This window comes from Eutrigla gurnardus (assembly GCF_963514095.1).
Source record: "Eutrigla gurnardus genome assembly, chromosome: 21".
Classification (NCBI taxonomy): Eukaryota; Metazoa; Chordata; class Actinopteri; order Perciformes; family Triglidae; genus Eutrigla; species Eutrigla gurnardus.
In genome coordinates, this window is record NC_139932.1 from 4,825,557 (window position 1) to 4,851,644 (window position 26,088).

A 26,088-nucleotide genomic window follows, 5' to 3' on the forward strand; every position below is an offset into this window, starting at 1 on the left:
CAGCGTGGTGCGTGTGTGTGTGGGGGGTCCGTTTCATTCCTACCTAGTGGGCGTGTGCCCGCCCGGCTGTCCTCCCTCCCTGCAGACCGGTGCATGTGTGTGTGTGTGTGTGTGTGTGTGTGCGCGCGCCGGTGAGATTGATGTTTGCACGCGCAGAAGACAGAAGTGGATTGTGCAGCTTTTTAATTTGAATCTTTATTTTAAAGGGTTTTTCTGTTGTTGCTTGTCCTCGCGCCGGGCCTGCGGTCACGAGTGGGCAAATTTCTCACTGAGTGTGCGTGATTTTTTTTTCTTCACGCGCGTGCCCCCCCTCCCCTCCTCTTCCTCCCCTCGCGCCTCAGCGTGGAGGTGCGGAGCCACTACTGGCTGTGTTGTTGCGGCACTGGATGGATCTGACTAGCGTGTTCGCGGGTGAAGCCTCGGGCGGTGCACACGGAGGGAAGTAAAGCGGGCTCGTGCTGCTGCTGCTGCGGTTAGACCTCCCCCCTCTTCTCGCTACCTGCCGATCACCTCCACCGTGACGACATGTCAAACTCCAACAAGAGCAAGAAGGACAAAGAAATCCTCGCCGAATACGAGAGCCAAGTGAAAGGTAAGATCATTTCAATATTGACATGTTGCAGGAGCGTGCTCCTTTTTCTCACCTTTGCATACACATACACGCGCGCGCGCGCACACACACCTGTCTGCCCAGCATGTTCCCCACTCATGCCCATGCACCGGTTTCATTCAGGGTGTGTATGGGAGCTGACACCTCACCATGAGACGTCAGGATTTCTGGGTTCATCCTGAGTGCTGCATGGCGCCTTAGGGGGGAGGAGGATGAGGAGGGTGGTGTGTGGGTGTGTGAGGAGGGGTGTGGGTGTGTGTGTGTGTGTGTGTGTGTGTGTGTGTGTATTCTGCAGAGCTCCTTCATCTGGTGTGTTTGTATGCAGGCAGCTTTTACACTGGAAGCCAGTGCGTCTCCAGCCGTCTGGGAGTCTTTCTATTGGTATTCCTTTGAGGCTGTGACTGCAGTAGTGTGTGTGAGTGTGTGTGTGTGTGTGTGTGTGTGTGTGTGTGGTCTCCATAGGTTACCTGCTGGCATGATGAGAAACTGGCGACATGTTTTAAGGTGATGATGATGACCAGCTCAGTCCTGAAATAGTGGTTGCCATGACTGTGGGACAAGCCCCCCTTACCTCTTCCTCCTCCTCTTTTTGGTCCTCCTCCTCCTCCTCTTGGCGCCATGGTTACCACCATCCCTGCTTCATAGGGGCGGTGACGGACAAGTCAAATGACCTTTTAGCACACAACTGTAACAGGCTGCCTCGTGACACGATGCCATTCGCCTTCCTTACCTGCTGGAGAGGCTCGGCTGCCACAGTTCAAAATGTCCGACCTTTACTGGTGTGACATCTCAATCGGACCACACAGCAATGCTTGTGCAAGCGCTGCATTTTGGACCTGCGTTTCTGTAGCGCTTTACACTGCATGTCCACGTTCACACACATACACTGATGGGAGAGGATCTAATCTAACTCATTCACACACATTCAGTGCCTTGCCCTTCAGCATGCAGACAGCAGGGAATCGTACCACCCATCTTCCCATTGGAGGACGACTCGCTCTTCCACTGAGCCACAGCCCTTTCTTTTCATCCATCATTCCTGTACAGTCTCCACATGGCTCTCCTCACTTGTCACCACCACCGTCCCTCTCAGCTTCCAAACCAAACGCACCTCTCCCCACCAGAAAGCCTCGTCTGAGTGCATGGAAGGTGTTTCCTCTCCGGCTCAGTACCTTTTTTGAGTTCAAATCGCCCCAAATTGAAGCTGCTTCATTGAGAAATAATGTCAATGGTGCACAATTACCCTCCTCCTCCTCCTCCTCCTCCTTCCTCCCTCATCCCTCCTCACCCCGCTGAATGAATGGACAGAGTTGGAGTGATTAAATTTAATGGAGAGTAGTGGCGTGCCTACAGCCCCCATGTGAGGAGTGTGTGTCTTGTTTATACACTCGTACCTATTTGTGTGTGTGTGTGTGTGTGTGTGAGTGTGTGGCCCTTGCTCTGGCACCCTGCCAACACACACAGAGGGATGCCCCGCATTGAAGTGACCGCTCCACATAAAGCGCTCTGGCCCCCCCGCCGCCGCCCACCGAGACCCGAAGCGTATAGATCCGCGTTGTAACTATGTGCTTTCCAAGTCTGCCTCCCTGCTCCGGCTCCTGATTGGTCCGTTCGGGAGGTGGTGTGTAATGTATACACAGGAGGTGGTGGCCGCTCTCATGAGGAGGAGGAGGAGGAGGAGGAGGAGGAGGTGGGGTCCACTCGCTGAGGTGAGCCTCACGATAAAGGTAGCAGCAGAAAGATTATGCAGAGTGCTGACGGCACATATTTGTGTGCTCGATAAGGCTCCTGATATTCGGAGCGTCACCTCGCCAATATGTCTGTGTGTCTGTGTGTCTGTGTGTGTGTATGTGTGTGTGTGGCACCTCCTCCATCTGCGGGAGATGAGGAGCGTCTTAATGAGAAAATGCAAATGGGGGAAAAAGGAGGAAAGAAAAGAGCTCTGCAGGGGGGAGCAGTGTTTCCTGCTGCATGCGGCGGCGGCTCTGGTTTTTGCCCGTGTGTGCATGCAGGTGATTAGTGACCTCACAGCTCCGTACCTGCAGGACAGACGGAGGGATGCAGGAGGAGAACACAATGAAGTGACTCTCCATTGAGTAAAAATGTCCCGCAGGGCCGGATTCAACGGGCCTTAATCAGTGTGTGTTTCTTGATGGTTCAGCAGTCCTTTGCCCCCGTGTCCTTGAACCTGGTCGCCATGGTGATTGTCACCTGGTGGAAGACAGTGTGAGCTTTGTGTTCCTTTGACATCGCGCATACATACAACAAAATATTTTCTCTCCTGATAATGCAAAGATAGACGAGGTTGTGTTGGATGATCATTCCATTCATAATGAACGTGTGGATGATAATGAATTAGTTAATAATCAGCAGCTGGTAGCGGCCGTATTTAGAGGCAGAGATGGAAGGAAGTCTGATGATGCAGCTAACCGTTTTTTTCATGTTCAATTAATTTGACGAGCACTCTCTCGCCTTAATTTGTAAAACAGTCCAGGAAGTGTCATAAAACAGTGAGATTACAACATTACAAGTTGTCAGACCCCAAAGTGATGTCATCACTGAATCATTGCAAACAATATTCAGTTCATTATCGTTGAAGACAAAGTGAAACTATTGGTGTGGGGCGAGACGGTACCGGCATCTTTAACGGTGCGAGGGGGGACAGGTGGTGGTGCGGTTCACTCTGCCGATGATGTCATAGTTTGGCTTGGACAGGTGTTATGGGTCCAGCACCTTTCTGTACGAAAAAAATAGACCGGGGTCACAGCCAATCAGATATGAAGGCCTGCCCCTACTCTGCCTCTGGTTGGCTCAGACCATAGTATTTCTTTGCTGTATGCTGGTGGGAAAAATCAATCAGTGAGCATAGAGACAAACTGTTATTCAATATCAAACTTTGGAGACTTTTGTACTGTAATGTAAAATCTTTATGCTCAAATTAAGATTATTATTTGATTTGGTTGTGTAATGTATGTACTTAAAGTATGACAAAATGTACAGTCTTCAATATTATGCTATGTTTGTTCATGGTTTAAGACCTTAAAAGCTGCTTTCACCATGTTTAACTCACATTCAAGGACGTATTGCCTCTGTAACTACAACTGTGCTACATTTTAATGTTTTCGTAAGGCTAAATTTATCAGTAGCATTTAGTCACATGTAAGTCTTTGGTAAATGGTAAAAAACACAATTGAATTGCCCTGCTGTGATGTTTACAAGTAGGCTGTTAGGACATGCAGTACCAAAACCGGCCACAAAAACCCCACCAATATCAGGATTTAAAAAAATCACTGCGACAAATTGAGGCAAAACACCCTCCCGATTTTTTTATGTGATTTTAACAAGAATATGATATTTAAAAAAAAGTAAGTTTGGACCTGATACGTGTTGTCAGTTTTTTGGAATATGACTCTGAAGTTGGGCAAAGATGTGTTTACTTCCATTTTTGAGCCTTAATATCTGTGAAACTAATAATCTAAGAGAGACCATATTTTGTAGAATGTTTAAGCTAACACCAGAGATAGAGGCAGAAATGATACAAGTCTTTTATCTGCAAAAATGGGAGCTCAGCCACTCTTCAAATGTACTACTTTATTTCAACAAGCCCCTTTTTAAGTACCTACCATACTAGGTTATCATTGAGCTACACCCCCGATATTCCATGTCTGGAGGCTATTAGTAACAGATATACACTGTAGAAATTTTGAAGGCCACAGGTGAGATAGTTTTCCAGATATTGCTGTTTAAAAATGGCTTTTCAGAGCATGATGCCAAAAACCGTCTAAACTACCCTTCATTCAATGATGTTTCATGAGAAAACTATTGACAGTAGAGACCTAATATTTTGGATTTGTCCTATTAACAAGTGTGTCTTTGTACTTGAATTTTTTCAGGACATTCTGAGATGGTCAGGTGGGAGGCATTTGATGAAATGACACGGAATGACCCTATTGTAATACCAGTCAAAACTAAACCCAATCAGTGCATTTAAGTGCCATAACAATCTAGGTTTTAAAAAACAATTTCAGAAATGCAAAAACAACAAATAATGAATAACATTTCAGAGTGCTTTACCTGAAACACAACTTAAAACTAAGGGATACATTAAAATGAATAAATGATAGAGGTGTAACAATTCATTCGATTAATCGATGAATCGATTGTCAGTCCTATAGATTCTACTAAATCGATCTGCTAAAATAAATAAATAGAATGAATCGTTTTGGCTTCACCAATAATCCATATAAATGCGTTTAATCGGATGGATGGTGATTCTTACTTATGATTAATGTTTTAATACGTTTAAGACACACTCTCCCCTGCCAGCATGTAGTCTATTGAAAATGTTCAAAATAACTGAGCAGTACATTTTTGTATTCAGCATAAAATATTATGCAGGACTACTTTTTTATAGAAGTAATTCTATGGTCTGTTTATTTTTTCACCTTTTAGAAGAATACAGATAGTCTCACTCGCTTTATTGCATGTTTATTTCATGGATATAGAATTTTGGATACAAGTTACTGAATCGAATCGAATCGTTCCAAAAAAAAAATCATCCTTGAATTGAACCACCAAGTACTGTATCGTTACTCGAATCGCTGTGAAGCCAAAGATTCACACCCCTAATAAATAATAATACATAAATAATTGCTCTCAGGTGCACTAGCGGCGCCAGGATTTTGATTGTGGGTGGGCCACAAGAAAAGTGGATGGGCCAATTAAAATAAGCCAAAAAAAAAAAAAAAAAAACGGGGTATAACGTTAACGTTAAACTATAACGTTAACGTTAGCCTAACCGTTACTTGCCTTGCTGGTTTGAGGGAGTGGCTAGGGGAGGACTTGACGTGGAGAGGCCGGCTGAGCTGGATGGTAATTGATCACTAACGTTACTTAAAATGGTAGTTTTCTTCTCCTGCTCCTCGGAGCGTTTCTTGGAAAATTGAAATGAAAACAAGCTGCTTTGCTTCGCCATGCTAAGTTTCATATAAGCTAATAGCTACCGTCTGTGTCTATCTCATGGATCATGGTCTGTCTGTTCTGTCTGATTTCTCATCTCAAAGCTTGCGCGCCAAAGTCATTCATTTTATTGGATCACTTGCTGGTGACGATGCAGCCTGTGGGCGGGCTTAGTAGTCCACACGGGGTAGAAGCCGCTGATTGGCTGAGAAGCTTTCACTCAAAGCTTTCCTCAGGCTGCTTATTGGATGAACAGCTAGAAAGAAAATCACTCACTAATCAGTAGGCATGAGTCAAAATGGGCGGGCCCAGGCCTAAAATGGGTGGGCCCAGGCCCACCAGGCCCAATAGTAGCGCCGCGCCTGCTCAGGTGGTGCAACTTAACTTTCAGAACCACAAGCTTCATCCTAACTGGCTCAGACGTCTGACGGCCTGACTCGTCTTCTTGTGGCTTCGTAGGAGGCAACAAAACAACGTTCTGGCAGGGTCGTTAGTCCTGGATGGGGTGTGTGTGTGTGTGTGAGTGAGAGAGAGAGAGAGAGAGACAGAGAGAGAGAGAGACAGAGAGAGACAGAGAGAGAGAGAGAGAGAGAGACAGAGAGAGAGAGAGAGAGAGAGAGAGAGAGAGAGAGAGAGAGAGAGAGAGAGAGAGAGAGAGAGAGAGAGAACATGAATAAAGCGCAGGCTTTCGCCAATTGACTGAAGCATTTTATGTTCTATTATTTTCTTGAGCAACAGAAGTCATCATCCATGCAGGACACAATAGTAGTAATATTAACAATAGTAGTTGTATTAACATTAGTAGTAATATTGACAGTAGTATTAATATTAACAATAATAGTAGTAGTAGTAACAGTAATAGTAATGTTAACAGTAGTAGTTATATTAACAGTAGTAGTACTATTAACAATAGTAGTAGTATAAACAGTAGTAATAGTAGTCATGGCAACAGGCACAGCCACGTTTAGATGGATCCATCTCCATCATGTCCCCGTATCAAGAAACCAGTCAATGATGAGCAGCATCACAGGTGGAGCCACAATCCGGTTCTTCGTCATCCGGACAGTTAGCAGTTGGTGTCAGTCAGGACCTCAGAGGACTCAGCTGGACAAGAAAGCACAGGCAGATTCCTCCCGGCAAGAATAATAGTAATAACAGTAGAGATGCAGATTTGAATCCATTTATTAATCAATAGTCAGCTGCCTTAAAAATACTAGCGGTAAGAGTCAAACAAGACGGTGGTGCAGTCAGGATCAGGTTCCACCTGGATCCAGGGAAACGTGCAAGATGAGGAAGCACAGGGACTCCGGGGAACAAACAGAGAGAGAGTCTCAGTGTGTCATTATAAATCCCCTGGCAGTCTAGGCATATAGCAGCATAATTAAGAGCTGGTTCAAGGCAAACCTGAGCCAGCCCGAACCGTAAGCATAGCCAAAGAGGAACAGTTTAAGCCTACTCTTAATTGTGTCTGCCAACCAGAACTGGAAGATGGTTCCACAGAAGAGGAGCTGGATGGCTGAAATCTCTGGCAACCGCTCTACTTTTAGAGACTTTAGGAACGACAAGTAACCCTTTATTCTGAGAGTGTAATGCTCTAATAGGACAGTAGGGTTGAATGAGCTCTTTAGGATATGATGGTGCGTTGTGTTTTTACACGTATAATGCAGTTGAAATCATTTCACTGCTGGAGCTCAGACTCTTTAATGAGTATAGACGCCCATCGTCTCCAGGTGCTGGTCACAGCTAAGTTTTGAAAGCCTTTTCACTTTTTTTTCTGCTTTAAATGTTTTGTCATCTTTATCTCAATCTCAGAGCTCTCTGCACTTGAGCTCAATAATGTGGAGCAACAGAGGACGTTGGAATAAATCTTGTTTTGTGCTGGACTCCACAGTAAAGATCCAGATGTAGGCCTGCAAGTGTTACAAACTGTCACTTTGAACAAAGAAAATTACCTTGAAATAGGATTGTGCTTTATCCTCCTTACGTTCCTGCTGACCCCGGGTGCTCCAATCCACCAGCTTAAGTAACAAATCAAGCTCTGTAGACCATTCAGACTCAATTGGTCCAGAGATGCACGAGACAGAGATTTCACGAGACAGAGATTTCCCGAGACAGAGATTTCACGAGATGTAGATTTCACGAGACAGCCGGTTTAGTGCCTGCATACTTTTCCCACCGTGATATAATGTGCTGATGCCGACTGTAGCTCCTCTGATCAAAGAGGTCGGGTCTGTCTTGGGGGTATTACAAGGACACACAAGGAGGTTTCTTAGAAGGAGTCTTTCAGACATCAAAAGTTTAAATGCTGAAGATGTTCTCCTTTCACTTTCAATTGACTGTGATCCAAGGAGGGGAGCTTTCATTTATATAATCTGTGGATCTGCTTGAGTCATCCTTTTCTGCAACAGCAAATGTTTCCTCCACATGCCCCTCTGCTGCAGCTCACCACTGTTTTCATTTCAGGTAATCAGGAGTTAAGCTGATTATTTCCTTGACTAATTGATGTATTGTTTGGATTATAAATTCTAATCTTGATATTCTAACACAGTCTGAAACCCCCAAAACCCAGTACCAAGAAGTATTGAAACTTCTACTGTTGAACAAGTCTGCTAATTGTTGAGGGGTGTTCTAGTGTTCAAGTGTTCTATTGGCATAATGCAACGTGTAATTGTCCCACCACCGCAATACCTGCCTGAACACGGTTCAACGTCTGAGCCACATCTTGTGTGAACCTGGGCTGGCCCGGCGGGTGGGCATGATGCTTCAGCTACAACGCCACCATGCGTCGGTGTGCTGTCATCAGCGAGCTGCTGTGTGATCGCTGTGCAGAGCGGCAGCAATTAGTCAGCCAGTGGCTTCCATTCCCATGGATGGGTATCAAATTAATAAACTACACTTTTGGTACCAGTATCACTTGAAGGAGACTGGTCTCGGTACTGGTCTCGATACTGGCATCATAACTTTTTAAATGATACACAGCCATATTTGAGCCAAATGCTAACATGCGATAATGACCATGCTAACATGCTGATGTTTTGCACGTGTAATGTAAAGATTTTCCGATACCACCATATTTTCATTCCAGATACCAATTCTGATTCGTATATCAGACAACTTCCAATCCGATACCAATGTTTAAAAAACACTGTTTTATTGGTGTAGTTGTCCAGTGTACAATATTGCCAAATTCCTGCTCTACTAACGTTGTAATGGCTAACGTTGCACTCTCAGCTAGCACCGTCCCGATCGGTACTGAGCATGTGTAACTCTCAACAGAGATAAGAAAGAAGCGAGATTGCTCACTTTTTAGCTACTACCACCAACAATTTGCAAATGTGCAGCACCGACGGGGCAGTGAGGGACACGTGTTATTGTTTCTGCGTAGCTTACATTAGCTGTTAAATTATATGAAAATGCGATATAAGATGAATATCTTGTGTACTTGCTGAAACCCAATCCCAGCATTTTAGTCTGCATGGGAAGTATTGCTGATGCTGGTGTCAGTATAGGACACTAATATAATGTTTACCATGTTCATTTAGCCTCTTAGCATGTTAACATTTGCTGATTAGCGCCAAATGCAAATTATAGCTGTGGCTTAATGTCATTCGTTTTACAGGTAATTTCAAATTTAAGCCGCTAAAGTCAGAGAATCACCAAATTTATAACAACTAATCACGACAGCTACATGAATGTTTCAGCTAAATGTTGAAGCAATCCTTTTTAAAGTTGCTGAAATATTTCAATCTGCACCCCTGGAGCCGCTCTTTCTCTGGTGGAAGGTGTTTATGTAAAGAGGAAGTCACATCATTTTGTCGGCAGTGAAGTTAACATCTCTTTCATGTGCCGTCTTAAATCCCTACGGAAAGTCTAAAAGGGATTTGCAAGAAAGAGTCGGCAATGCAGAGCTAGTTTGTTTTACTCCATGAGATCAAATACATCACCTCGGAGAATATTTGGTCTTTAGTAGGCCAACTGTTGTATGTGGAATAATAAACTGTTGGGAAAGCTTACTATAACAGTTATCAGCTCTCAGGAAATGTGATAAGTTAAATAAACTTATATTATACCAAAGAGGTGTAGTATGTAAGTATAACTTTAAACTTCTGTAGTGTGATTCTGGCGGCTGTAGTCTGACCCCTGAACAAAAAGGACTACTTTTTCACTTCTCTACCAGCAAGCTATAGATTTCTTGTGTGTATTTTATCGCAATCCACGATAAAATCCAATATCGTCCAATCACAAGTGGACGAGTGTTTGTAGCCTCTTAAAGGAACAGCGTGTAGGATTAAGATCATTTATGAGCAGAAATCCGATATAGTATTCATAACTATTTTATTAGTGTAAAATGTAATAATAACAATCATTGAATTTTACTTATCTTAGAATAAACTGTTTATCTAGTTTTATTTTATTTCATATATTTATGTATTATTTATTTATTTACATATGGAGACAGCCCCTTTAACTGAGTCCACCATGTTGCACTGCCATGTTTCTACAGAAGCCCTGAACGGACAAATCAAACACTGGCTCTAGAGAGAGCCTTTCACGTAACCTGAAGGACACCATTGTTTTCCAACACATTTGGAAAGGAGGGGTGAGCAGAGGGGTTCAGTTGGTTGCAATGTGCAGCCTCACCACTAGGTGCCAGTAAATCCTACACACTACTCCTTTAAAGCGAAAATTAATTTTCAAAGGAAACTAGGTAAGATAAATGCCAAACTGCTCCTTTAAAGCATCAGAAGTGTTTCCGTGGTTACTTAGAGCCCAACAGAGGCTCAACACCAATTTACAAGAGTGATGAAACCTCTGACCGCTGGGACGCCTCCAACCATATTCGGGATGTCCCGTTTGCCCCACTAGCCAATCAGAGACAAGCATGTTTCCCCACTCGGGGTGAAGCAGCGCTTGGGGACGTAGATCAGACATTAACGTAAATGAAAGTGTTGCACGTTCACCATGTGTGAGAGCAGCATGAAATGGCAGCCATTTTAAATTGGTAAAGCTAACGACATCAGAATCACTAAACACAATCGTGTACAGTAATAGAGGGTGAGAGAGTGTTTCACAGGCTTGTGGGGACCAAAGGCTATGGAAGCTTTTCTATCCAGATCTGTGAAGCATGTCGTGTGTGTGTGTGTGTGTGTGTGTGTGTGTGTGTGTGTGTGTGTGTGTCGATGCGGCAGATCCGAGCTCTTGTCTTCACCTTCCTCATCACATGGTTCACACGCAGTGTGCGGTTGCCAAGACAACAGGTAGTGGAGTGGATAGGGTCCCCTTAGGGATTGGTGTGTGTGTGTGTGTGTGTGTTATTAACGTTGTGTAGTCTGTAGCCGCTCTCTCCCTGCTGCTGCAGATGGATCCAGCAATGAAACAGCACGACCAGTGAAGCGTGGAACCATGCTGACTGTAGGACTGACTGATAGTGTGTGTGTGTGTGTGTGTGTGCAATACTGAATGTGTGTGTATGTTGTTTTTTTTTCAATGTGGTCAGAGGATGTCGTCCAAGGTGACTCCTCTGTGAAAAAAACCGACCTTCTTCATCGGTAATTATAAAGGATTAAAAAGAGAGTGAAGGTGCCGAACAGCTGATTCAATGGATTAGTCCATCGACAGAAAATTAAACATTTACTAAACATAATTCATGATCAAGCAAATATGAAAACATTCACCGTTTCCAGCCTCTCAAATATAAATAAAGACAGATCTCTGCTTTGTTTCACTGTGAACTGAATATATTTGAGTTTAAATAAGGAAGACACCCGTTTGTGCGCTGAGAAGCCACCATCAAAATAGTAAAAAAAAAAAAAAAAGGCATTTTTAACGTTTGTACGATACCTTGACAAAATATCACCACTCTAGCCATCATTAGATGACAGACTAGCATCACTCCTTCGCTTTTTAATATCTATTTGGGTGACTCTATTTGTTAGACATGGTTCTTTTCACCATGAGCACCTGAGGATGCTGCTTCATCTTTTATATGGTGAACTAGTCGAGGTTTGAAGCCTCAAGTTCAGTATTTTGTCCGTCGCCATCTTGGATTTTGGCCATCGGCGTCTTGGAATGTATTCATCCAGTGAAGGAAGTGACCATATTTGGACTGCGGAGGAACAACGGGTGGATCTGATCAACACAAGCAGCAGAGCGGCACCCATACTGGATCTGGATCCATCTGGATTCTGGTGTGAAGCTGTCAATAAAGTTAGCTTCATAATTCAAGGTCAACTTTACAGCTAAATGTTGTGATACCAATGCAATTAGCTCCTTATAGTATTTTAACAACATAAGTACTACCTGTCAATCAGCATCCCCTGCTTTCTGGTCTGTTGGACTCTAAATGGACCATAGTTCACTAAATGAACATCATGTTGGATTGAAGAAGACTTGAAAGTAGAGATTGAGACAATAAACTCATGTTTACTATGTTTACTGAGATAATACATCAAGAGAGAAGTAGGGTCATTCTCTCATAGACTTCCATGCAATCAGACTTCTTTTTACAACCAGAGGAGTCACCCCCTGATGGCCAGTAGCAAGAATGCAAGTCTCAACGTTGGCTTCTCTGCATGGCTGCCTGCTATTATTCCAATTTTTTTAACTTTGTGTTATCAACTACAGAGAGAACAAACATCTTTCAATCATTTATCAAGCAGAAGTGCCAAACCTTCTACCTCCTTCAAATATGACGTGTCTTTTCTTTTCCTCGTATGATAATGAACTAAATTAATTTTGGACAGATTGATTCACCTATGACATCGCTTTGGAATCTGAGAACTTGTAATGGACATTGTCTCAGTGTTTAATGACACTTCATGGACAAGTTTACAAATTATGGGGAGAGAGTAATCGTCAAATTAATTGGTAATGACTTCCTTCCATCTCTTCCTCTACAACTGATCACCTCCAGCTGCTGATTATTTACTAAGATAATAAATCAAGACAGAAGTAGGACCATTTTCTCATAGAAGTCTATACAGTCAGAGAGGAGTTGCCACCTGGTGGAGAGCAAAGAGAATGCAAGTTTCAGCATTGGCTTCTCTGCGCTTCTGCCTGCTATTATTCCAATATACTTTACTTTTGATTGTTTAATCAACTAAAGAGAGAACAAATATAATTCCTATGCCAAATAGTTTTACTTTGTCTTCAACGATAATGAACTGAATATTTTTTGGAATGATTCACTGATGACATCACTTTGGGGTCTGACAACTTGTAATGGATGCATCCTCACTGTTTTATGACACTTCCTGGACAGTTTTACAAATTAAGGTGAGAGTGCTCGTCAAATTAATTGATAGTGAACAAAACGGTGCACTTCCAAGACTAAGACTTCGTACTCATAAGGTGTCTGATTTGTAAGATCTTATAATGACACTCTAAAGCATTTCCTCTTTTTCCCCGTTAACCGTCTGCAATTCACAAATACTGGTTTTTATACTTAGGTGTCGGACATACTAATAACTCTCACACAGTATTGTGGTGCCTAAATATCATGTTGTTGAGAAGTTTCAGGCATTCCAGTGGGTGTTAGCTAATGCTATTAAAAATGCTAAGCCAACCAAGACCGTAAACAGCACACAGTAAACAGCCCAGTTATCTCCAACAACAACGTATCCAACGAGCCAACTAATCACGTAAACATGTTGATGAAGTTTGCGATGCTTCACTTAGAGTTATTCAGTCTATTAGAAGGGAAGTTAGATTGTTGGCATGCTAACGTTAGCTGTCGCTGGTGTGCCAACGCTGCCGTGCTATCACTGCTGTGCTAATTCTGCTGTGCTAATGCTGCTGTGCTAATTCTGCTGTGCTAATGCTGCTGTGCTAATGCTGCTGTGCTAATTCTGCTGTGCTAATGCTGCTGTGCTAACGCTGCTGTGCTAACGTAAAACTAAACATCAACGTTCCAGCTATTTTGCTTCCACGGATAAGCGAATTGTCTGAAGTGACTTCATTTACAACGATATTCACCAGTTTCTTTTTGTGTGTGTGTGTGTGTGTGTGTGTGTGTGCGTGTGTGTAGATGTGCGGGCCCAGTTGGTGGAGCAGCAGCGCTGTCTGGAGCAGCAGACAGAGATGCGGGTCCAGCTGCTTCAGGACCTGCAGGACTTCTTCAGGAAGAAGTCCGAGATCGAGACGGAATACTCCAGAAACCTGGAGAAGCTCGCAGAGAGGTTCATGGCCAAAACACGCAGCACGAAAGACCATCAGCAATACAAGTAGGACCAAGCTACCGACGAGCGCATGTTCTCAGCTCGATTTGTCATCTGTTTTCAAATTAGAATTAGAAAAAGTAGAAACTGAAGTCTTTGTTTTTCCTCCAGAAAGGATCAGAACCTGCTCTCTCCAGTGAACTGCTGGTACTTGCTGTTAAACCAGGTCGGTTGCACGACTTTGAGACCCTTTTATAAGAAGAACAATGAAATATTTCGCCCTCACACCTGTCTGTCTCTCTCTCTCTTTTCCAGGTGAGGAGGGAGAGTAAGGATCACGCCACCCTCAGCGACCTCTACCTGAACAACGTCATCTCCCGCCTCACACACATCAGCGAGGACTCCGCCCACCTGCTGAAGAGGGTGAGCTCATACTTCTTCTTCCTCCGAGCCGTAAAGAGGCGCCATCCAGCCCCCTTCAGGTGGACCACCACGGGACTTTAATTCTGAAATATTATGTACGGTAGTCAACGGCAAGAGAGGTCTCATTTTTTGATCCTGGGTGAATTTACACCATTAATTTGTCAATTCCAAAAGATAATTTTAAATGTCAAGAAAGTCGCATTTTATGGTAGAATTGTTGAAGTATAAGACCAAACACAAAGCCATTCTTTTGGGCCAAGTCGATGCAAAGACGGCAATTCCTGACCGGGTGGTGCGAAAGGCATATACGGAAGTTGGCTCATTCACATATTGGCATAAGTTGAAATATTTTATGACACTGTGTCTCTAAAGCAGCTCAGCGTTGAGATTATCCTCCTGTCGTTCTGATGTCCGAACCCTAAATGGAGGAAACAAATGGTGTCTCCTGTGTCTGTGGTCCCCCAGAGGTCTACGATGGTAGCTCACATTAGTCCAGAGACCAGACTATCAGGAGAAACCAGAGACTGTCTTTGGTCCCCCAGAGGTCTAGATAGTAGCTCATAGTCCAGAGACCAGACCAGACCATGTGGAGAAACCAGAGACTGTCTGTGGTCCCCCAGAGGTCTAGATAGTAGCTCACATTCGTCCAGAGACCAGACCAGACCATGTGGAGAGACCAGAGACTGTCTGTGGTCCCCCAGAGGTCTAGATAGTAGCTCATAGTCCAGAGACCAGACCAGACCATGTGGAGAAACCAGAGACTGTCTGTGGTCCCCCAGAGGTCTAGATAGTAGCTCGCATTAGTCCAGAGACCAGACTATGTGGAGAAACCAGAAACTGTCTGTTGTCCAAACAATAGGAGGTCTATGATGCTGTATTTATGTAGATGACCTTATTTGGGATGTTGATGGAGCTACGATGCTATCATAGCTTCATGAATCACAGCTAAATAGTGTATTTTGGGTTCCTCCAGGGGGCTGCACGGTGGTGTAGTGGGTAGCACTGTCGCCTCACAGCAAGAGGGTCCCAGGTTCGATCCCCGGGTCGGCCCGGGCTCCTTCTGTGTGGAGTTTGCATGTTCTCCCCGTGTAAGCGTGGGTTCTCTCCGGGTTCTCCGGCTTCCTCCCACAGTCCAAAGACATGCAGGATGGGGATAGGTTAATTGATGACTCTAAATTGCCCGTAGGTGTGAATGTGAGCGTGAATGGTTGTTTGTCTCTACATGTTGGCCCTGCGATAGACTGGTGTCCTGTCCAGGGTGTCGGCTCCAGCCCCCCCGTGACCCTCAATACAGGATAAGCGGTAGAAAATGGATGGATGGATGGGTTCCTCCAGCTGTGGTAAACCAGTCGACGTGTCGTCTTGCTAGATCCAGTGAACACAGCTCAGTGAAATTCACAGAGACTTCCTGGCCTTGAAATATTAATTGACAAACATCATATGTGTAATTCATGGTCAAATTCAAACAGGATGAAAAAAAATGTATTCCCGTACATATTTTTTCCGAAATGAGGTCCACCACCAGGGGGGGCTCCGCCTCTATAGAGCTCCATTAAAACACATGAGCCTCCCTTTTCTCCCGACACATACTCCATTTGCTCCTGTTGGTTCCATCACATCTACAGTGAGCAGCCGGTTCAGGACATTGCTGAGACGTTTTTGAAGATGAAAACTTTGTGACTGTGAGGTGTTTTTGAAGATTTATGTCTGGCAGCCGAGAGCCACAGACCACAATCAATACTTTTATGACCATTAGGTGGGTTTAGGCTCTGATTGGGCCACTTTTTGTCAGCAGCACTTTTTCCCAGGATGGAGAAGCCTCTGACACTTGGTAGGGCCTCTGTAATAACCCCTAATTAAGGTGATGTTTTATCGCCAATATAAACCTGTAAATCTCTCAACATCCCAGCAGCAGTCCTCGGTTATCTCTTCAGTGTCCACTTTGAAATCTGCCGCAGTCCTCACTAATTGATTGTGAAGTCAAGCATGTGGTCTGGCTGTGCAGAGGAGGGGAATGGAAATGTAATAAATCCTGCATTTCTTTTCTCTACGTATGCAATTAATGTCAAACAAAATCCAAACATGAATATGTAAATAGATGTACATGTAACTGCAAAGCTTTGGGACGTCAACATGCTGCAGTGAGTCATCACAGTTCCACAGTGGTGGAAGACGTACTAATACTACACTCATCAAAATCCTGCACTCTGATCCTAATCTATTATCAACAAAATATTATTAGGAAGAGTAAACTGATGTAGACATTTTTAAGACATCAACTTATTTTTAAACTTTGCTGACACAACAAAATACTGCTAGATGCAAAAAAACATGAATTAGATTGAAACATTGGCACATTATCTGCTTTGCACCAAATGTATTATTTAAAGCCTTCTGTTCTCTCGTGAATTAGCAACTTTATAATCTCTTGAATTTGTGACTTTTTTTCTCATAAATTTGCAAATTATTCCTCGGAATATTGTCCCCCTTTCAGCCCCTGTTTTTTTTCCCTTAAAATGACTACGGCGTCATAATTTCCCTATTATTGGATCATTGATATTGATGTATAATTATGTTAGCGCTACTTTAAAGTTGTTGTTAGTTGAAGTGGTGCTAAATTGAACTACTTTATCATTTTTTAGATTTTTAGATTTTAGATTTCTAGATTTCTAGATTAAATAAAAAATTTACGAGAAACAAACTGGAATTTTCTCTGAGATTAAAAACTAAACAAATCACTTGGCCTCGCATGATTGGATCACCCTCATCACACCACAGAACATGTATTATGTTCATCAGATCCACCCGTCTCTCCTCCAACGGTCCAAATATGGTCACTTCCTTCACTGGTTGCAAAACTCCAAGATGGCGCCCAAAATCCAAGATGGCGAACTTGAAGCTTCCAAACCGTAGTCCACAAAGCAACAGGTGACGTCACCATGACTACGTCCACTTCTTATATACAGTTTGAAAATTAAGATTCTCAGAATATTATTCCATTCAGCTTCATCATTTCTATCAATTTTTTTTATATCTAGAATGGCCATGATAACATTTTTGAATTGCTAATGTATTTTGTTTATAAAATCTTAATTTTATATGCAAGTAGCTCATAAATAAATGATACAAAGTATAAAGTAGCATAAAATGGACCTCCAGGCTTGGTACGTTCCATCGTGCCGGCGTTTTAAGTACCAGAGTTGATTCTAATGAAAAGTAAAGTCAGTATTCTCCTGAGGTCCGTCCAGCTCGTTCAGGGTTTAACAAATTAAACAGGCACACATGAATGCACGCCAGCAAACCGCCTCTAACTTTAGCTCGCTGCGTTCATTATTAATCTCTCCTCCGGCTCCTCTTTTATTCATACTGACTAAAGTGCAGCGGCTGCCAGCAGCTATAAAAAGTCAGACCCCCGCCGTCCTCTCACAAACTCTGCTCTGAGGAGGGACACCGGTAGGAGACGGACAGCCCGGTGGCCATGACAACGCCGCCGGGCCCCCGTGGCCATGGCGACAGACTCAGCTGATCTATCTCTCAGCGGGTGCTATGGGAACGAGAGCCATCCATCCTGGGATTCCACGGTCATTTAGCATAATGTAATATTAATGTGCCGCCTCATAACTGTTTAATGCATGAGACGGAGATTCAGTTTGAGTGCAGCCAGCAGAGCAGATGAATTCACGTGTTTGTGCTTTTATTTGTCTGAAGTGCTCAGCTCCTGTTCTGGAAGTGGCTGTAAGCAATAGTTTCACCAACACCACTCACCATGAGTCGGCCGTGGTGGATTTACATCATCGGGAGAATCCTGAATATGAATAGGTGTCCAGCTGGTAGAGAAGTAACATATAGAGTCTGAAAACATAATACAGGATAAGAAAATACATTTTATTTATTTATCCTTTATTCATGAGTATTTATTAAGTCTTATCTGTGACGCAATACAAATATGTTTTCCTAAATAACTCTGTGCCATTTTGAAAGTTTTAATAATATTTTGAGGAAAATGTACTTTTATTCACAATATTATCCCCGTTTAGAGTCCTCAATGAACCTATCCCCATCCTCCCGGGAATCAAACCCGGGAATCGAACCCGGGACCCTTTTGGTGTGAGGTGACAGTGCTACCCACTACACCACCTTGATATCTAGATAAAAACATGTTTTTTTTTTTTCCTGTATTTTTTAAATCAGGATCTATAATTTCCTTTTGTGTCATGACGGCGAGCCAGACAGCTTTATTACCTCTTTTATGATTATGCTTATAAGTACTTAATGGGAGCGTTTTTTTAAGGCAACCTGTGATTAAATCCGACATGGTCAAGTCCTGAGTCATGGCTGAGAGACGTGACGGACACGTCGGCCCCCGGCCAATCACTGCCCATCGTCACCACGTGCATAATGTCATTCAATCTCAGCGGGTCGTTTAAGTCCCTCTGCTGTTGTCGTGATCATCAGCTGGGGCGGCGTTGTCGTTGCCAAGGTAACATAAATGTTCCACCTGACAGCACCAACATCACTCCATGTCCTGGGAGAGAGAGAATAAAACATGCTAGACGTTCTGGGTAGGCGTGGTGAGGCGTCCCACGTGCAGCGGCGTCTACTATGAGACGCTACGCGGTCTAGAACCGGGCCGACATCGAGGAGTCTGAACCCGGCATGACGCTGTCGACCCTCTGAGTTTTAAAGTTGCACAAAATGGAAATAGCTCAAAACATGTACTTGCTAGTGTGATCACGTGTGTTGGCTGGTGCTGATGTTGTTCTTCTCTGTTTCCCGTCAGAGTAAGGAGATCATCTTTCAGCTGCAGGAAGACCTCATGAAGCTTCTGAACGAGCTTTACACCGTAAGTGGACGTCAGCCGCCCAGAGAATGTCTTTTCTTTTCCACTGTCTTTGTATTCGCTCTTTCAAACACCAATGAATGGCTGCAGACGGGCTGTAAAAGAAGGCAGACAAAGCATCAGATAAAAGGTTGAAATATCATGAAGTCCTTATTCTAGACAGAATTAATCAGAGAGTCAAACAGAGACTTTTTTTCTTTTTTATTACCGGCCATCATGAACATTATTTTTTCAGATCTGCAAGGAAATCTTCTGTCAACGTCAAGGTTTCTTTGAAGTCGAGGGCTGGCCTTTAAAGCTTCTTGTCCAAACACAGAAAAATCCGATTAGAGTGGACCTGATGACCTTGGTCCAGTGGGACGTTGCTCTCCCGTCTCTGCAGTCCATTTGATTATTACGTGCTGCTGTCGCCTAGGTGATGAAGACGTATCACATGTACCACGTGGAGACCATCAGTGCGGAGGTCAAGCTGCGGGAGGCGGAGCGCCAGGAGGGCCGCGTGAAGGGCGTGTCGGGGACGGGCGGAGGGTCGGAGCCGGTGTTCGGCCTGCGGATAGAAGAGCGCCACCAGAGACGCAACGCCGCCCGCAAGATGGAGAAGATGAGAGAGAAGGTAAGGGACCATGTCGTCTTCACTCGTCTCTGTCCTTCAAACCGAGGAGACGAGGGACAGGGAGGAACCCCCAGCACTGGCTTGGTTTGACCCACAGTTAAAGGGATAGTGTGAGTGTTGGATTGTATGAAGGAGTGTGTTTCCATCAGTAGATGGAGAAACAGAATTGAAGCTGTTATCTGTAAGTATAGAGTCATTTTATCCCACAGAACACAGGAGAAAACAGTCCTGACTGGCTGAAGTCTCTCACAGTGATGATAGATAGATAGATAGATAGATAGATAGATAGATAGATAGATAGATAGATAGATAGATAGATAGATAGATAGATAGATAGATAGATAGATAGATAGATAGATATAGATAACTGACCTCCATGTTTTCTACCCGTGGGTGGAGTTAACCCTGTAGGGTAGTGTGGAGGTTTTCGATGCCTTTGCATTGCACATATCTGAACAGTAACAGTTTTTTTGGACTGGTGGAAAATATGTTAATATACCATTAAAACATAATTGTTTCTACCAAACGAACAGCAATTTTCAGCATCACATGTGACTGGATGCCAATGCCCCCGGTGAATACTTAAAATGTGTTTTATAGCTGAAAAACAACAGCCTCTTGTCCTCGACTGTGACTGTGATTTTATTCATGAAGCCGGTTAAAAGGGGAAATGGATCATGAAGAGGAAAATCTGTCTGATGAATGAGGAGCTGCTTTACGGATTTGACTAACAGGCTGGGTTTCTTTCCTCATCAGAGGAAGGCAAAGTACTCTGAGAACAAACTGAAGACTCTTAAAGCCAGGAACGAGTATCTGCTGACTCTGGAGGCCACCAACGCCTCCGTCTTTAAGTACTACATCCACGACCTGCCCGACATCATAGACGTGAGTGGACTTTAATGTTTGTGTGCATCACTAGAGAGGCGGTGAAATTGTCTGCAGAAAGCATTCAAGTCATGAAGTGAAGTGAAGTCGCATCGGTAAGAGAATAAGAATCCCGGATCCAGATAAATCAGGTTTTATACTTCTCACAGGACTCAAACTCCAGTCTCCTGGGTGAAAGTCCTGAGTTTGACCAATTCATCAACCAAGTTAAATTTTCTGTAATATTGACTTTTGATGTTCTGTACTATGTCCGCATACCTCCAACACTGCCATGTTTCCTCCACCAGTGCTGTGACCTAGGGTACCACTCCAGTCTGAGCCGGGCTCTGAAGACCTACCTATCAGCCGAACTGAGCCTTGAAGCCTCCAGGAGGGCGGGTCTGGAGGTGCTTGAAGGGGCCGTTGAGGGCCTGGACCCGGCCCGCGACAGGCAGCGCCTGCTGGGCCTCTACCCCACCGCCTTCTGTCCCCCACAGCGCTTCAGTTTCCAGGCGCACATGGGCGACGCAGTCAGTATATCGTTCTGGCAAAATCTTTAGTCACAGTTTGGGATTATTTTTGGGGGTGGTGTGATGAAAATGGATTAATAAACGCACAGCATTTATTTAGTTTTGCTGTAATGAATCAGTAACCGACCATATCACATTTGCTCTAAATAATTAGTGTTACTTATTTCCTTTTTCAAAATAAAACATTTTGCTGTAGACCAAAGTCCAGGTGCAAAAGGCTGAATTAAATGTTGTTCTTTCCAGTAAGATCTACGTCAGAGAGAAACCGTCATCACAGAAGAAAAGCTGGCCATCACAAAATCATACCAGGAAAAAAAGTTGATTTGTTTAGTCAAAGCTCATACATGTTCCTTAATATTTGTATATTTAAGACAGGAAAAAAGATATGAGTTTATTCTTAATTCTAAAGCCTCTACAAACGTTAATAGAATTAGTTATTTTTACATTTAAATAACTGATTTGGGTCACAGAAATGCTCAGGTTGGTCACAGAAAGTGGTGGGAATCCTGTAAATGTCACCAGAATTAAATTACACCACCCCGTTCCCATGAGTACGTATCTCATTTTCCTCTGGACGGTGATTTATTCCTGTTACTCCTCCTCTTCCTGTCAGGTGACCCAGATTGCGTCCCAGCCGCAGCTCCAGGCGGAGCTCACCCTCCGCCTCACGCAGCTCCAGACCCGCCTGGCATCTCTGAAGATCGAGAACGAAGAGGTCGACCCACCAACACACACACACACACACACACACACACACACACACACACACACCACAAACCACAAAGTCATGCTCACGCACATTTACTACAGCCAAGAAACCCTGCTTCCAAATATAGTTTTATCATTATCAACCCTCTGAACGGGGATTGTCCAAACACATCTGGGCAACCGTAACTAGGCACACCCGGCCTGTCGAGTTCTGGATTTGGTCTGGTTTGGTCTCTGGACTAATGTGAGCTACTTTCATAGAGCTTTTACGGCAACTAGTAAAGCTTTGTCAATGACAACAACATTTTCCTTTCAGACCTTGTATTTCTTACTTCTGCCTCCAAACCTCTGATTTTCACATTTAACAATCAGGGAAACGGCTCCCTGTGAGCTCAACTCCCAACTATTAGAATGTAAATACCTGAGATGTGGATGACGTCGAAGAAGAGACCATTAATGTCTGCAACAACTTCCCAGTTGTTGACAAATTAAAACTGCTTGATTACAAGTTAAAATGTTTATCCGTTCCAAAGTGAACACAAAGTTCTGGTAATTCCCGCTCGTTTAATGGGGGTGATGATTGAGCAGATGTAGCCTCGAACAACAAACAAGTGGCAGCTGAAAGCGAGTCGGCTGCAGCGTCCTCGCGGTTGTGTTGCGTGCAGCTGTTTACTCGCCCTGAAGGGCATGGAGCTGCTGAGGAGTCAGGATTAATGAGCTGCGTCTGCACGTCTCAGCAGCTCCCACAGACACACCGCCGTCCTCACGGACACACAACACCACATTTACAGCCTGCGTCCTCGCTGGATAACACACTGCATCAACACCCAGGTCGGCTCAGACACACACACAGAGCAAAGGTTCAGTGTTTCAAGAGGAGACCATACAGGTGAAAATAAATCAAACCTTTCTGTTGATTAGTGACATCAAGATGATCATCTTTAGAACCGAAATCTGAACTTTGGATAAAACCAGGTTCAAAGGTCTTCTTTGTTTCTGTTGACATGTTAGAGTCAAAGGTTTTTACAGAGGTTATGTTGGATCACTACATGCATGAGGAAATACTCCCTTAAAAAATCTGCATGTTTAGTAATACAATGTTGTGTGAATCAGACTATGAATGATATATGAACAAAAACATGCAGATTGTAACAGAATAGACTAATACAGGGTCGCCCATGAAGTTGGAATCATTTGCAAATGTCTCGTCGTTTATTGCCAAACAAATGTAATGCATTAATTAATTTCACACATTGGAACACGTGATGTAATCATTGCAGCTGGTCAAAAGTAATTACTGATGCATTTAAATAGGAATAAACAGAGGATTGTATTCCAAGTATTCCAACTTTATGGGCAACAGTGTAAACATCACCATGAAACTTCCCCAGTCCATCACTGGCACTAAGGTCATTATTTATCATATTACAAGTTTTCTGGGATGTTAGGTTTGAATATGCAAATGAGTCATTATCTAAAGTTAGCTTTAAGTGAAATTTCTTCAGATGCAAATAGACAAAGTAATACAAATAAACACCTAAATGCGTAGATTTCTTCCCACTAGTCTGAGAGAAGACGTCTTACTGAAGCAAAGTAGCCCTAAAAGGTGACGAGTCTGCGCTTGAAGCTCGTGTTTATAGAATGTGTCAGAGCAGGAAAACAGTCCTGACTGGCTGAAGTCTCTCACAGTGATGATGTATAGAGAGCACTCGGCAGGATACATGTGCTATCCTTGCAAATACCCAGGTCTTTGTTCCCTGACAGCAACAGCAAAAACACAGCTTTATAAGCATGATCATTTGGGTCTGTAATAAATTATACTTTCATTATTCTTTTACAGCACAAATCATGGTCGTATTTGTTCTTTAATTTGGACCACTTTTATATTTAAAACTCTCTATGGTTGGGTTTTTATAATAGAAAATACACTTTTTACAGACATCAGAAGTCAGATCTGATTTTTCGGGGGGTTTTTTGACGGAAAAAAATTGAAAATATTTCATCACAGTTCTCATCTTAAAGGGTAACTTTTCATTATGTGATAGTCATTCCCTGTAGGTCGTATAGGGTGTGTTGTTTCTTAAAAACAGCAAGGAGCCTCACAGTCATAGATTCAGCCACATATAAGAACCGATGACGTGGCTGAAGCTTGAACTCAGACGGCATGCCTCCATTTTCTGTCCCCATCCAGGTGAAGAAGACCTGGGGAGCGACTCTGACCACCCTCCAGGACATGACGGTGCTGGAGGACTTTGACGTCTCCCAAAGCTTCACCCACAGCCCGTCCTCCGAGTCGGTCAAGTCCAGCGTGTCGGACAGCTACTTGAACAAGCCGAGTCTGGCCAAGAAACGGGCCAACCAGCAGGAGACGGAGCTCTTCTACTTCACCGTGAGAGAACGTCATCGCAGTACACAGCATATTGTTAAATGTTTGAAATTGTATTACATTTGTAACGTGACTGATGTATCAGGATAATATTGCGTGTCCTCTGGTGATTCCAGCCTCGATCTCTGAACCCATCGGTCTGACTACAATAAGCCTCTCGGGGCATGGGACTATATTTCTGGGGTTCCAGTCCAGCCAGTCATTGTTCAAAGTGCAATTATAGACTTGAGGTGTGAGACTGGACACCTTTTTGAACAAGTAGACAGTTCACAAACCCATTTTAAACCAATAAAAATCGAAATCATTGTTAGCATCGTTAGAAGATGTGTGGGCCCCCCGACTTTCACCTGTCTAAAGTCAGCGTATCTGTCTATTTAAGTTTCACTTCCAGTTGTGAATCAGTTAATTTCTGAACGTTTCTGATGTGAGATTCTGTTTGTAGCTGCTCATCACACGGATTCTTGAGGGTCGAGTCATTCTTATGTCGACACAACTCCGAGAAAAGTTATAATAAACGTCTTTGACACGTGTGTCATAGCTCCACGCCCCCCAGTTTGAAAACCGCTGGAGTAGAGCATCTAAACAGAAGTGCAAAAAGCAGTGAGACTGAAATATAGAAAATAGAATAAACAGTAGTAACAGTAGTGAGCATGCTGCACCGTGTTGTGTTATTGGCTCTTTTTCTTGAATGAGATGGAGGAAACTGGTGTTGAATTAGTGTGTATTTAATGGCTGAAAATCTAACACAACAGGTCATATTAAAATGCTTGAAAACAATCTTATATATTAAATAATAATTAATTAAACATGGGATGAACTACATTTGTGTTTTATTTCTCATTCCTTAGAAATTCCGTGAGTATCTGGAGGGAAGTAATCTAATTTCCAAGCTGCAGGCCAAACACGACATACTGAAGAAAGCCTTAGCAGAGGGTGAGAATATGACTGTGTTTTATGATACAGCCGGTAATCAGCATTTAGTGCCTTTAAATACCTACTTTTTTCTCTTTTCTTCCAGGATATAAAGCTGAACTGCTGACTACCAGGTATTATTTCATCTTTCATCTTTCCTCTCCTGGCACGTTGCTCTGCTTGTATGTTCCAAGCTGAGATGCTCTTCTGTCTCTCTTTACAGTCGCGGGAGGAAGAACTCTCACAGCAAACACCAGGTATTTTTACTATTGTCTGTCTGCTCCTGTCTGTCTCTCTCTCCCCCACTCTCTCTCTCTCTCTCTCTCTCTCTCTCTCTCTCTCTCTCTCTCTCTCTCTCTCTCTCTCTCTCTCTCTGTGTGTGTCTGGTAACAATGAACGGGCTTACCTGGGCTTCAGCCGGGGGCCTCGACCAATCAGGGCCTCTTAATAATAATAATTAATAATAATGATGACAAGCGTCCATATTCGCAGACTCTGGAGGTACTACCAAATAATTGAGCACATCACTCTACAATGCCCCCCCCCCCGTCTTATGTAAAGTATAGCAAAATGTAACAAAAATAAATAAAAATTCCTACGGTCGTAGAGGAGAAGCATGTCGGTCGAGGAGACGGTCGGAGGTGCGTTGAGAAAGATGAAGCGAAAAAAGGGGGTAGAGGGGGGCCTCAAAAATCTCCATAGCCCAGGGGCCTCAAGTGCTATTAAGGCACCCCTGGTCCTCACTCAACACTCGCTGAGTCAGGAGTTACAGACAGTAACTCTCTGGCTGTGCATGCAGAATATTATACTACAAATACTGTAAACTCCAAAACAAAACAAAATTCAGATTTAACAAAAAGTATATGGAAATTAAATGTCATAATAATGAGGTATACTCTAGATTGATATGAATGTGAAAAATGTAGTAAATAACATTCAAGTAATGCATTTCTTTTAGCATTAACTTGACCGACTGACTCACAAACACCATCCATGCTTTATTTTGTCCTGTTTGTTTCATAAAAACCCCAGTGATCAGCTGTTTAAGGGAAATACAAGAATCAGAGCCAGGAGTTGATAAATCAAC

The 26,088-nt window shown here is 43.4% G+C and overlaps 1 protein-coding gene across 2 annotated transcripts in view; it reads left to right on the forward strand.

Moving 5' to 3' along the window:
• Positions 1–336: 336 nt before the first annotated feature.
• LOC311032433 (SLIT-ROBO Rho GTPase-activating protein 1-like) overlaps positions 337–26,088 on the forward strand; it is a 36,380-nt gene continuing 10,628 nt past the window's right edge. The window contains exons 1-13 of one of the 2 annotated variants that reach the window (XM_084039196.1): positions 337–592; positions 13,596–13,791; positions 13,897–13,951; positions 14,041–14,148; positions 18,929–18,991; positions 19,404–19,601; positions 20,358–20,486; positions 20,774–20,995; positions 21,609–21,710; positions 23,895–24,092; positions 24,938–25,022; positions 25,108–25,135; positions 25,225–25,258. In XM_084039196.1, coding sequence (XP_083895322.1) covers positions 526–592; positions 13,596–13,791; positions 13,897–13,951; positions 14,041–14,148; positions 18,929–18,991; positions 19,404–19,601; positions 20,358–20,486; positions 20,774–20,995; positions 21,609–21,710; positions 23,895–24,092; positions 24,938–25,022; positions 25,108–25,135; positions 25,225–25,258 — 1,485 coding nt within the window. In that variant the 5' untranslated portion in view covers positions 337–525. The remainder of the gene's footprint in view (positions 593–13,595; positions 13,792–13,896; positions 13,952–14,040; positions 14,149–18,928; positions 18,992–19,403; positions 19,602–20,357; positions 20,487–20,773; positions 20,996–21,608; positions 21,711–23,894; positions 24,093–24,937; positions 25,023–25,107; positions 25,136–25,224; positions 25,259–26,088) is intronic. The other variant, XM_084039197.1, reaches the window with a different exon arrangement.